Raw genomic sequence first — 13,572 nt, 5'->3', positions numbered from 1 at the left:
GTTTCCTTCCCCATCCTCTGCAACCTAAATCTTGCCTGATCACTTTATAATTACCTTTCCCCCAGTTAAAATCTTGCCCTGCATTATATACCTATCCCTTTCCATCACTAAAGTAAACATAACCGAATTGTGATCACTATCACCAAATGCTCACCTATCTCCAAATCTGGGTACCTGGCTGGATTCATTACCCAATACCAAATCTAATGTGGTCTTGCCTGTTGTTGCCTGTCTACATACTGTGTCAGGAAACCCTCCTGCACACATTGGACAAAAACTGACTCACCTAAAGTACTTAAACTTTAACATTTCAGCCAATATTTGGAAAGTTAAACATCCCCATAACAACTACCCTGTTACTCTCGCTCTCACTCTCAACTACACTGTTACTATTAGCTTGTTAGTTTCTTTCTGCTTTTGCCTCTTAGTTAATGAAGGATTCTCTTGACTCTGCTCTCTATTTTATGAACAGATGCTGCTGATGTACTACGAGGAGGTACTCTGTGGTGGCGTGTTGCTCAATCCCCAATGGGTTGTCACTGCAGCTCACTGTCTGCAAAATAAAAAACGGGAAGGGTTTCAAGTCATCGCAGGTACATTGTTCAAGTGGAGCTTGTTTCGTCTGGAATTCTCCTATCAGGTTTCAGTTGGTTACTGAGGGTGCACTTCAGATCAGAGTGGTTCGGGACCTTGTTATTGGGATCAAAATGTTTCAGGATTGCGTATTAGGGATGAGAATGGTTCGTGTTGGTGTAGCAGAGTGGTTTTGGGTGGTGGAATTTTGGATCAGATAAATTAGGATGATTCATTCATAATCAGAGTGATTTGGGATGGCGTGTTTGAGATGAAAGTGGTTTGGGATGGTGTATGTTGAATCAGAATGGTTCGGAATGGTATAGTCAAAATCAGAGTGGTTCAGTATTTGGGATGAGAGAGGTTCAGAATGGTGTATTTAGGAACAAAATAGTTTGGGATGGAGTACGACTTGGAATGATTTGGAATCAGAGTGATTAGGAATGGTATGCTTTGGATCACAGGAGTTCGGGATGGTGCATTTTGGGATCAGACTGTTTTTGGGGTGAGTATTTAGTATGTATGAATTGTATATTCAGGATAAGGTTGGTTTGGAATGGTGTATTTAGGATGAAAGTGGTTTGGGATGATGTGCTTTTGATCAGAATGTTTTGGGATGGAATATTCAAGATGGATGTTCAAAGTGTCCAGGTGTGTCAGGGATGAGAGTGGGATAGCATTCTCAGCATGAGTGATTTGAGATGGTGAATTCAGGAAGAGAGTGGTTTTCGAATACTTCATTTGGGATCAGAGTGGTTCAGGGTGATGCTTTTGGAATGTGGTTAGATTGGTCCAGATGAAATGACACTCAAGTGGATTCTGCCCCTGACTGTTCTGTCGAACCGATGAGTTCAGACGTTTGTTCTGAAGACTCGAAACGCTGGGACTCGAAACATCAACTCTGTTTCCCTCTCTGTAGATGCTGCCGGAGCTGCTGAGTCTCTCCAGCAATTTTTTTTTTTGTTTCACTTCCACATTTCCTTTCCTGAATAAAAGTCTCGGAAAACTGCTTGGGTTTTCTTAAATACGACCGCAGTTAAATGGGGATGCATGTGAAGTTTGGTCGGCGACGGGTTGAAGTGGAGGGCACATCTCTATGGTGAGAGGAGAAATATTTACGAAGGACAAGGAGGAGGGCAACGTTTTAACACAGGGAGGGTCATGTGTGGGATGAATTTCCAGAGGAAGTGATGGATACACTTGCGGCATTTAAAAGACATTTGGATAAGTACATGGTTAAGAAATGTTAGTGCAGGCAGATGGGACTAGTTTAGTTTGGGATTATGTCTGGCATGGACTGGTTGTAGGGTCTATTTCTGTGCTGTATAACTCTATTCCTCTATGACTATGTCTTTTGAGGGTTATGTTCCATTTCTGCAAGTTGTAATGGAAACAGGGAGGTGAAATAAAACAATTTTTCTCTGTCTGAAGGTGAACATATGCTCGAGATTGAAGAAGGCACTGAACAAGTGAGGAACATATCCCGGATGATCCTACATGAGAATTACAACGCAGAAACCGTCGATAGTGACATTGCACTGCTCGAACTCAGTGCTCCGGTTGAACTGAACGATTTTGCAGTCCCCATCTGTTTGGCGGAACGGGATTTTGTTTTACGGGAGTTAAACCAAATCCGGTTCCCCACAGTGACCGGCTGGGGAAGGCTATTCGATGCAGGGATCATTGCGCAGACACTTCAGAAACTCCGGATCCCGCTTGTCCGGACCTCTGAGTGCCGCCTGACGACCGAGAGAGAAATCACTCAGAACATGTTCTGCGCAGGATACAGGGACGCAAAGATGGACTCGTGTCGAGGGGATAGCGGGGGGCCGTTGGCCGCACAATACAAGGGCAGCTGGTTTTTAACTGGGATCGTAAGCTGGGGAGAAAAAGGGTGCGCCAGCAAGGGGAAATATGGAGTTTACACAAAAGTCTACAAATTCATTGAATGGATCCGGCAGTATATAAATCAGGGCAGACCAACAACAAGTCCCCCTGTGCTGGAGAACCGGACTGCATCGATGAGATGAATGGTAACCACTTCATAAACTATCTTCTGCAGATTTTGAGACAAATGTGACAGGGATTGTAATGTTTCACTGATGAAAATTAAAATCACAAACTGTTGCAATTCTCTGGCCCCACTAACTTCTGATTGAAGCCCTGATGAATCGTGCAGATTTTCCACGCTACTCTTCACAGATTTCAATTCGAAATTCCTGCTGAAATGGAAAATATACACAAATGGTGATTTGAAATGGGAAGCACATCGAGGGATTATAGCCTTCCCAAAAAACTGGGGAAAGTTCGGTTTCTCTCACAATAGGTCACTTGAAGGAAACGGTTTGAGAAGATCACAGCCATACCCCGCTCCATACTCTTCCTGCACAGAGGGAGGCCATTTTTCCCATCATGCTTGGTTCTATTACCTCGTGCCAATATTTTTCAGCGCCCTACACTCCATTTCTATCCAAATATCCTTCTAATGCTCCCCTTGATTGCTTCAATCAAGCTTGCCTCCACCAGATTTCTAGTCAGTGTATTCCATACTCGCAGTGAAAAAAGAGTCTTCCCACAGCAGCCTTGCTTTAAATCCATGCCGCTCTCAGTATCGCTTTTAAAACAGGCACTGCTTTTCCACCTGCCTGCTCTATCCAGCCCATTTATGGATTTGAAAACCTCTATTAAATCTCCTCCTAACCTTTCTTCTCTCCTAGGGGAACAGCCCCATCTTTTTCAATCTATCCTCATCTCTGGAACCATTCTTGTAAATCATTTCCATTCTCTGTCCAAAGCATTCACACCTTTCCTGTAATGGGGAACCCAGAAATGTATATTATACTCCAGCTGGGATCTAACAAGCGTTTTGTACAGGTTCAACATCACCTCCTTGCTTCTGTACTCGACGCCCCTGTTAATAAAGCCGAGGACACTGTGTGCTTTATGAACCAACAGGTTTACTTGGAAGTACTAGCTTTTGGAGAGCTGCTCCTTCATCTGATATCTTTGGAGCAGCAGCATAAGCTTCCTCATGAAGGAGCAGTGCTCTGAAAGCTAGTGCTTCCAAATAAACCTGTTGGACTATTACCTGGTGTTATGCGATTTTTAACTTTGTCCACCCCAGTCCAACGCCAGCACCTCCACGTCGTGCTTTATTAACAGCTCTTCTGCCACTTTCGATGATCTGCGCACATAGACACCCAGGTCTCTCTGCTCTTACACCCCCTTTAGAATTGTACTCCTCTATTTTTTATTTTCTTTCAATGTTCTTCCAAACAAAATGCAACACTTCACCACATTGAGTCTCATCTGCCACCAATCTTCCCATTCCACTAGCCTGTCAATGTCCACATGGCCTTCCTCACTGCTTACAATGCTTCCTAATTTAGTGTGATCCATAAACTTTGAAATTGTCCCTGGAATGCCAAAGTCCATCAATATATATCGGGAAAAGCAAAAGTCCTAATGCTGATCCCTGGAGAATGCCATTACAAGCCTTCCTCCAACCTGAAAACTATCCATTGATTATTCCTCTCTGTCTCATGTTACTCAGCAGGTTTTGTGTTGATGTTGCTACTGACCCATTTATACCATGGCCCATTAATTTTCCTCACAAATCTGTTGTGTGGCACTACATTGAAGACCCTCAGAAAGCCAATGCATACCTCATCAACAGTATTGCCCTCATCGAGTCTTTCTGTTCCTGACTTGGATTGAAAATTGGCTGACACTCAGGAAGCAAAGAGTATTGATAAAGGGGTCGCTTTCGGAATAGCAGGCGGTGACCAGTGGGGTACCATAGTGGGGTACAAGTGGAGTTCAGTGCTGGGATTGCAGCTGTTTACAATATATATTAATGATATAGATGAAGGCATTAAAAGTAATATTAGCAAATTTGCTGATGACATAAAGCTGGGTGGCAGGGTGAAATGTGATGAGGATGTTAGGAGAATACAAGGTGACCTGGACAGGCTAGATGAGTGGACGGATGCAGTTTAATGTGGATAAATGTGTGGTTATCCACTTTGGTGGCAAGAACAGGAAGGCAGTTTACTAGCTAAATGGAGTGAAGTTAGGTAAAGGGGCAGTACAATGAGATCTAGGTGTTGTTGTACACCAGTCAATGAAGGCAAGCATGTAGGTACAGCAGGCAGTGAAGAATGCTAATAGCATGCTGGCCTTCATAACAAGAGGAATTGAGTATAGAAGCATAGAGGTCCTTCTGCAGCTGTACAGGGCCCTGATGAGACCCTCACATCTGGAGTATTGTGTGCAGTTTTGGTCTCCAAATTTGAGGAAGGACATTCTGGCTATTGAGGGAGTGCAGTGTAATTTCAAGAGGTCAATTTCCAGAATGGCAGGACTATCATATATTGAAAGATTGGAGTGACTGGGCTTGTATACGCTTGAGTTTAGAAGGCTGAGAGAGTTCCTGATTGAGACGTATAAGATTATTAAAGGATTGGACACTCTGGAGGCAGGAAGCATGTTTCCGCTGATGGGTGAGTCCCGAACCAGAGGCCGCAGTTTAAAAATAAGGGGTAGGCCACTTAGAACAGAGTTGAGGAGAAACTTCTTCACCCAGAGAGTGGTGGGTGTATGGAGTGCTCTGCCCCAGAAGGCAGTGGAGGCCAAGTCTTTGTATACTTTCAAGAAAGAGTTGGATAGAGCTCTTAAAGATAGTGGAATCAAGGGTTATGGGGATAAGGCAGGAACAGGATACTGATTGTGGATGATCAGCCATGATCATAATGAATGGTTGTGCTGGCTCGAAGGGCCGAATGGCCTAATCCTGCACCTATTATCTGTCATCTATTCTCTACCTCTTCCAAAAATCTCCAGCAATTTAATTTTCCCTTTAGAAATTCATGCTGATGCTTCCTAATCTTTTCCCATGTGATCTTTCTCCCCCAGCATGGAAGTCAAATTTGGCAGGTGTGATGGCTCCTGGAGTTGAATAGTTGGAGGTTGCTGCATAAGGGGAGGAGTGAATGAAGACTTCCCTGTTCTGCTGCTAGAGTACTACAGGTTTTAGCAATCTGGTTCAGTGCAGCAGTCCTTAGTCCTGCAGGTGTGCCTATCACCCGGTTTTGTTTCAATATGTCTCCTTAGTGATGGTCAGGTGGTTCTCCTGCAGATGGTGGCTCAGTGGTGAGCATTGCTGTCTCAAAGCTCCAGGGATCCAGGTTCGATTCCACCCACAGATGACTGCCCCTGTGTGGAGTTTGCATGTTCTCCACATGTCTGCTCCAGTTTCCTCCCACAGTCCAGGTTAGGGGGATTGGCCATCTTAAATTGTCCAGGGATGTGCAAGGATGTGGGTTGGTCATGGGAAATGCAGGGTGACAGAGATGAGGTGGGCTGGGTGGATCTGGCTGGGAAGTTCTTCATGGATGTGATGGTCCAAATGGTCTACTTCCACGCTATATGACTCTATGAAATGACTGTTCTCTGCCAGATATTGATACAGATCAAAAACTTACAAAAAGCTGTTAGCCCAAACTGTTGACTTGTGTTTTCATACTAGGGATTGTACCTGCCCAGGTCTAGGGTAATATGTATCTATTGGGCTCGGTCTTACAGCGTTTTGGCTCAGTGTTACTCTATAACCATAAGACCATAAGGTACAGGAGCAGAATGAGGCCATTCAGCCCATCGATCTGCGCTGCCATTCAATCATGGCTAACATGTTTCTCAACCCCATTCTCCTGCTTTCTCCCTGTAACTTTGACCCTCTCACCAATCAAGAACCTAGCTATCTCTGTCTGAAATAACCTCAAAGGCTTTGGATTCCACAGAAAGTTCTATGGAAAGATTTTCACCGCAAGGTTGAGTGGATTTTCTCACAGTATCTCACCAAACATGTGCATTAGTGCCATTGTGAGCCCTCGCAGTGAGACTCATATCTGACTACCACCTCATTTTGCCATACCCAGAGTGAGTTGACATTAACTGCTAATTGACGGCAGTCCCTGGTGCCATCTTTAGAAGTCGTTTCTGTACCCGGGCATGCTGTGTCAACATGGAGCTGCTGCTCTGTACGGTTCGTGACATCTGCCCATGGACATGGCAGACAGAGGGTTGCAAAGTGCCCTGCTGTGTGGGCAGAAAGCTGGAAGGTCTGATACACAGGCAGGACTTGCACATCCCTCAAGACCGGCATTGCAGGCCAGACCATGTCAGCCTGCCCCAAGCATGTCCACTGGGTTGGAGCAGTTTGTCCGTCTGTCACTATAGGCAGATGGTCAATAATCTCCCCCACTCCCCCAGTGTCAGTGCCACCATCTTCTATCTGCTACCTCACACTCACGCTGTTACTGTACCTATCTCCCATTCAAGGCTCATGCTCTACCAGTCTCACTGTTACCTGACATCACCTTCACTTGCTGTTCACCTTTCCAGCACTGCTGGCCATGCGTGCTCTCTACACTGCCTACTCACTCAGCTGGGATACCTCCCCAACTACACTAATAGTAACCCACTTTCACCTCCAGCAATGCTTGCCTCTCTCTCATTCCGGGGCAAACCAGCACACTGGTAGGCAGAACAAGGCATGGCGGGTGGTTGACTGCCCAGTATTTGGTACCACTCCCTTTATGTGGGAGTCCTGAGCAGGACTGCCCCAAATGGTTGATTGATAGCAGTCCAGGGATTGCCCTTGACTTTCCGAGCCATGACCTCCTGTGCAAAGACTTGCTCCCTTGATCTGCTTGAGGCCTGCCTACAATCACGACAGGGCTCATACAGATATCATTGGTCTTTCAGCCAATCAACGCTTAGACTTTCTTCCCTACTCTCTCCCCAAGTCCACCTGCATTTTCTTTCACTCCTAATTAAGGCCTGAAGATCCTCTCTGCTCACTTCACACTGGACAATCTGGGATTGCTGGTGATCCTTGTGGAAAGATGTTTTCAAATCTTAGTCCTGACTTGACAGGCTGCTGTTACCTGTAGCAATGGCTGAGTGGCAGGAAGATGGTAGCATGGTGGTACGTTTACGGCTAACCACCCAAAGAGGAGAAAGTGAGGACTGCAGACGCTGGGGATCAGAGTCGAGTGGTGCTGGAAAAGCACAGCAGGTCAGGCAGCATCTGAGGAGCAGGAAAATCGACGTTTCAGGCATAAGTCCTTATGCCCAAAATGTCAATTCTCCTGCTCCTTGGAGGCCGCCTAACTTGCTGTATCTTTCCAGCACTACCCTCTCGACAATCCAAAGACCCAAGTCTAACACTCTGAGGAACATGGGTTTAAATCCTACCATGGCATGCGTTTAAATTTTATGAGTTAATTTGGAATCGGAAACTAATCATCAATTGTTGTCAAACCCCACGTGGTTCACTAATGTCCATGAGGGAATCTGAACTGTCCTTACCTGATCTAGCCTATATGTAACTCCAGACCCGAAGCAGTTGACTCTTAACTGCACTCTGAAATGGCTGAGTAAGCCACATAGTTCAAAGGTATCTAGGGATAGGCAACCAGTTTCTAAAACTGCAGAAATGTCAGAAATATTATCTATTCATATACACAGTGGTTTCAGCGTCAGTCCTGAACGCGTAACCTTCTGAAGAGAACAGCAAATTCTATCTTGTACATCCCTCCATCCCTTAGCCCCACATCCTTTCAGGCACATGACAATGCAGTGGAGGTTGCTTGATGTCTGTAGGACTCTGGATGATACGATGATGTCACAGAGCTGTTCCTCTCGGGCCGAAATACACACTGAGGGCGGAGTTAAGGAGAGTAGGGAGAAAAATACAGGAAAGTCTGAAATCTGACCATCGGAATGTTACAAACACATGCAGAGAGATATGTGGATAAGATCAACTCATGTTAGATGGTCGAGTTTAGGGGTTAATCTTTCACTCATATAAAAACGATACTAAAGCTTGGTGACCATAATTCTATCAGCTTAAAATAGCAATGAAAAGGATGGACCATATCTAAAAGTTAAAATTCTAAATTGGAGGAAGGTCAACTTTTGACTGTATTAGGCAAGAGCTTTCAAAAGTTGATTGGGGGCAGATGTTCACAGGCAAAAAGATGGCTCGAAAATGGGAAGCCTTCAAAAATGAGATAACGAGAGTCCAGAGATAGTATGTTCATGTTGGGGTGAAGGGCAAGATTGATCGGTGTAGGGAATGCCGGGTGACTGGAGAAATTGAGGTTTTGGTTAAAAATAATAAGGAGTATATCGGTTGATAGGATAATGAAGAAGGCATTTGGTACGCTATCCTTTATTGGTCAGAGTATTGAGTACAGGAGTTGGGAGGTCATGTTGCGGCTGTACAGGACATAGGTTAGGCCACTGTTGGAATATTGCGTGCATTTCTGGTCTCCTTCCTACCGGAAAGATGTTGTGAAATTTGAAAGGGTTCAGCAAAGATTTACAAGGATGTTACCAGGTTTGGAGGGTCTGAACAGGGAGAGGCTGAACAGGCTGGGGCTGTTTTCCCTGGAGCGTCAGAGGTTGAGGGGTGACCTTATAGAGGTTTGTAAAATTGTGAGAGGCATGGATAGGATAAATAGACAAAGTCTTTTCCCTGATATCGGGAAGTCCAGAACTAGAGGGCATAGGTTTAGGGTGAGAGGGGAAAGATATAAAAGAGACCTAAGGGGCAACTTTTTCACACAGAGGGTGGTACGTGTATGGAATGAGCTGCCAGAGGAAGTGGTAGAGGCTGGTGCAATTGCAACATTTAAGAGGCATTTGGATGGGTATATGAATAGGTAGGGTTTGGAGGGATATGGGACAGATGCTGGCAGGTGGGACTAGATTGGGTTGGGATATCTGGTCGACGTGGATGGGTTGGACCAAAGGGTCTGTTTCCATGCTGTACATCTCTATGACTCTATGAGGTTTAGACAGCAGAGATCAAGGGAATCCTTCGAAGAGTATAAAAGCACTTGTTGTGTTGCCATAATCTTGCCAGACCACAGGGGTTCCTCTCACATTATAGAGAAGTAACTGGTGGCGATCTAACTTGAAGGCAACTGGACCTCAGGTGAGGGAAGAAGTTGAGAAGGAGAGTCTTTCGTGGGAACCACAAACCAGTGAGAGGCATTGAACCCACACAGTTAGTATCGCACTGGCCTGTAAACCAGCAATCCAGCCAACTGAGCTAAACTGATCCCCATAAAGGCTATAGGAGTATACTTATGAAGGAATTCAGGAATGCAAGAAGAGGACATGAGATAGCTTTGGCAAGTAGGATTAAGGCAAATCCAAAGGGATTCTACATATACATTAAGGAGTGAAGGTTAACTAGTGAGAAAATAGGGTCTTTGAAAGATCAGCAAGACCACTTATGTGTGGAACAGCAGGAGATGGGGAAGATACTAAACAAATATTTTGCATTAGTGCTTATTGTGGAGAGGGACATTGAAGATAGAGAACATGGGAAAATACATAGGGACACCTTGAAAAGTGTCCATATTATAGAGGAGGGGCATAAAGGTGGATAAATCCCTAGGACCTGGTCAGGTGTATCCTAGAACTCTGTTGGGGAATTGATTGCTGGGTCCCTTGCTAAAATATTTATATTATCGATAGTCGCAGGTGAGGTGCTGGACGACCAGAGGTTGGCCAATATGGTGCCACTATTTATGAAAGGTGGTAAGGAAAAGCCAGTGAACTATAGACCAGTGAGCCTGACCTCAGTGACGGGCAAATTATAGAGTCATAGCGACGTACAGACCCATTGGTCCAACTCGTCCATGCCGACTAGATATCCTAACCCAATCTAGTCCCACTTGCCAGCACCCGGCCCATATCCCTCTAAACCCTTCCTATTCATACACCCATCCAAATGCCTCTTAAATGTTGTAATTGTACCAGCCTCCGCCACTTCCTCTGGCAGCTCATTCCACACACGTACTACCCTCTGTGTGAAAAGGTTGCCCCTTAGGTCTCTTTTATATCTTCCCCCCCTCACCCTAAACCTATGCCCTCTAGTTCTGGACTCCCCGACCCCAGGGAAGAGACTTTGTCTATTTATCCTATCCATGTCCCTCATAATTTTGCAAACCTCTATAAGGTCACCCCTCAACCTCCGACGCTCCAGGGAAAACAGCCCCAGCCTGTTCAGCCTCTCCCTATAGTTCAAATCCTCCAACCCTGGCACCATCCTTGTAAATCTTTTCTGAAAACCCTTTCAAGTTTCACAACATCTTTCCGATAGAAAGGAGACCAGAATTACACGCAATATTCCAACAGTGGCCTAATCAATGTCCTGTACAGCTGCAACATAACCTCCCAACTCCTGTACTCAATACTCTGACCAATAAAGGAAAGCATATCAAATGCCTTCTTCACTATCCTATCTACCTGTGATTCCACTTTCAAGGAGCTATGAACCTGCACTCCAAGATCTCTTTGTTCAGCAACACTCCCTAGGACCTTACTATTAAGTGTATAAGTCCTGCTAAGATTTGCTTTCCCAAAATGCAGCATCTCGCATTTACCTAAATTAAACTCCATCTGCCACTCCTCAGCCCATTGGCCTATCTGATTAAGATCCTGTTGTAATCTGAGGTAACCCTCTTCACTGTCCACCGTACCTCCAATTTTGGTGTCATCTGCAAACTTACTAACTGTACCTCTTATGCTCACATCCAAATCATTTATATAAATGACAAAAAGTAGAGGGCCCAGCACTGATCCTTGTGGCACTCCACTGGTCACAGGCCTTCAGTCTGAAAAACAACCCTCCAGCACCACTCTCTGTCTTCTATCTTTGAGCCAGTTCTGTATCCAAATGGCTAGTTCTCCCTGTATTCCATGAGGTCTAACCTTGCTCACCAGTCTCCCATGCGGAACCTTGTCAAATGTCATTCTGAAGTCCATATGAATCACGTTTACCACTCTGCCCTCATTAACCCCCTTTGTTACTTCTTCAAAAAACTCAATCAAGTTTGCTAGACTTGATTTCTCACACACAAAGCCACGTTGACTATCCCTAATCAGTCCTTGCCTTTCCAAATACATGTACATCTTGACCCTCAGGATTCCCTCCAACAACTTGCCCACCGCCGAGGTCAGGCTTACTGGTCTATAGTTCCCTGGCTTGTCTTTACTGCCCTTCTTAAACAGTGGCACCATGTTTGCCAACCTCCAGTTTTCCAGCACCTCACCTGTGACTATCAATGAAATAAATATCTCAGCAAGAGGCCCAGCAATCACTTCCCTAGCTTCCCACAGAGTTCTAGTGTACACCTAGGGATTTATCCATCTTTTTGCATTTCAAAACATCCAGGAATTCCTTCTCTATAATATAGACATTTTTCAACATGTCACCATCTATTTTCCTACATTCTACTGGTAAAGTTGAGAACAAAGGTGAGTCAAACAGTCAGGGCAGGTAGGGACAAAGCAGAGAACAAGGTAGTACTGATAAATTAAACTGCATTTATTTCAATGCAAGGGGCCTAACAGGGAAGGCAGATGAACTCAGGGCATGGTTAAGAACATGGGACTGGGATATCATAGCAATTACAGAAACATGGCTCAGGGATGGGCAGGATTGGCAGCTTAATGTTCCAGGATACAAATGCTACAGGAAGGATAGAAAGGGAGGCAAGAAACGAGGGGGAGTGGCATTTTTGATAAGGGATAGCATTACAGCTGTGCTGAGGGAGGATATTCCCGGAAATACACCCAGTGAAGTTATGTGGGTTGAACTGAGAAAAAAGAAAGGGATGATCACCTTATTGGGATTGTATGATAGACCCCCCAATAGTCAGAGGAAAATTGAGAAACAAATTTGTAAGGAGACCTCAGTTATCTGTAAGAACAATAAGGTGGCTATAGTATGATTTGGAGATGCCGGTGTTGGACTGGGGTGTACAAAGTTAAAAATCACACAACACCAGGTTATAGTCCAACAGGTTTAATTGAAAGCACACTAGCTTTCAGTTATGCTTCCAGACATAGACTGGGACTGCCATAGTGTTAAAGGTTTAGATGGAGAGGAATTTGTTAAGTGTGTACAAGACAATTTTCTGATTCAGTACGTGGATGTATCGACTAGAGAAGGTGCAAAACTTGACCTACTCTTGGGAAATAAGGCAGGGCAGGTGACTGAGGTGTCAGTGGGGGAGCACTTTGGGGCCAGCGACCATAACTCTATTCATTTTAAAATAGTGATGGAAAAGGATAGACCAGATCTAAATGTTGAAGTTCTAAATTGGAGAAAGGCCAATTTTGATGGTATGAGACAAGAATTTTCAAACTTGGGAGCAGATATTCGCAGGTAAAGGGACGGCTGGAAAATGGGAAGCCTTCAGAAATGAGATAACGAGAATACAGAAAATGTATATTCCTGTCAGGGTGAAAGGGAAGGCTGGTAGGTATAGGGAATGCTGGATAACTACAGAAATTGAGGGTTTGGTTAAGAAAAAGAAAGAAGCATATGTAAGGTATAGACAGGATAGATCGAGTGAATCTTTAGAAGAGTATAAAGAAAGTAGGACTATACTTAAGAGGGAAATCAGGAGGGCAAAAAGGGGACATGACATATCTTTGGCAAATAGGGTTAAGGAGAATCCAAAGGGTTTTTACAATTACATTAAGGACAAAAGGTTAATTAGGAAGAGAATAGCAGCAATGCGCCTCAAAGAACAGCAAGGCGCCTTTGTGTGTAGTCGCAGGAGACAGGGGAGATGCTAAACGAGTATTTTGCGTCAGTTTTTACTGTGGAAAAGAACATGGAAGATAGCACAGAAACAGACCCTTCGGTCCAACCTGCCCATGCCAACCAGATATCCCAACCCAATCTAGTCCCACCCACCAGCACCCAGCCCATATCCCTCCAAACCCTTCCTATTCAGTATGTCTTTTACATTTTACAAGAGGTTGATAAAATCATGAAGGGAATGGATAGGGTAAATAGCCAAAGTCATTTCCCTGGGGTCGGGTGTCAAAAACTAGAGGGCATAGGTTTAGGGTGAGAGGAGAAAAATATAAAACCGATCTAAGGGGCAACTGTTTATGCAGAGAGCA

At 44.7% G+C, this 13,572-nt stretch overlaps 1 protein-coding gene across 1 annotated transcript in view; it reads left to right on the top strand.

Moving 5' to 3' along the window:
* Positions 1 to 2,672, top strand: part of LOC140486091 (coagulation factor VII-like) — a 37,117-nt gene extending 34,445 nt beyond the window's left edge. The window contains exons 7-8 of the mRNA XM_072584743.1: positions 473 to 593; positions 2,005 to 2,672. Coding sequence (XP_072440844.1) covers positions 473 to 593; positions 2,005 to 2,603 — 720 coding nt within the window. The 3' untranslated portion in view covers positions 2,604 to 2,672. The remainder of the gene's footprint in view (positions 1 to 472; positions 594 to 2,004) is intronic.
* The last annotated feature ends 10,900 nt before the right edge of the window (positions 2,673 to 13,572 follow it).

Source organism: Chiloscyllium punctatum, chromosome 15, assembly GCF_047496795.1.
Source record: "Chiloscyllium punctatum isolate Juve2018m chromosome 15, sChiPun1.3, whole genome shotgun sequence".
NCBI lineage: Eukaryota > Metazoa > Chordata > Chondrichthyes > Orectolobiformes > Hemiscylliidae > Chiloscyllium > Chiloscyllium punctatum.
Note: the sequence above shows the minus strand (reverse complement) of the source record. Positions and strands in the feature narration are given on the sequence as shown.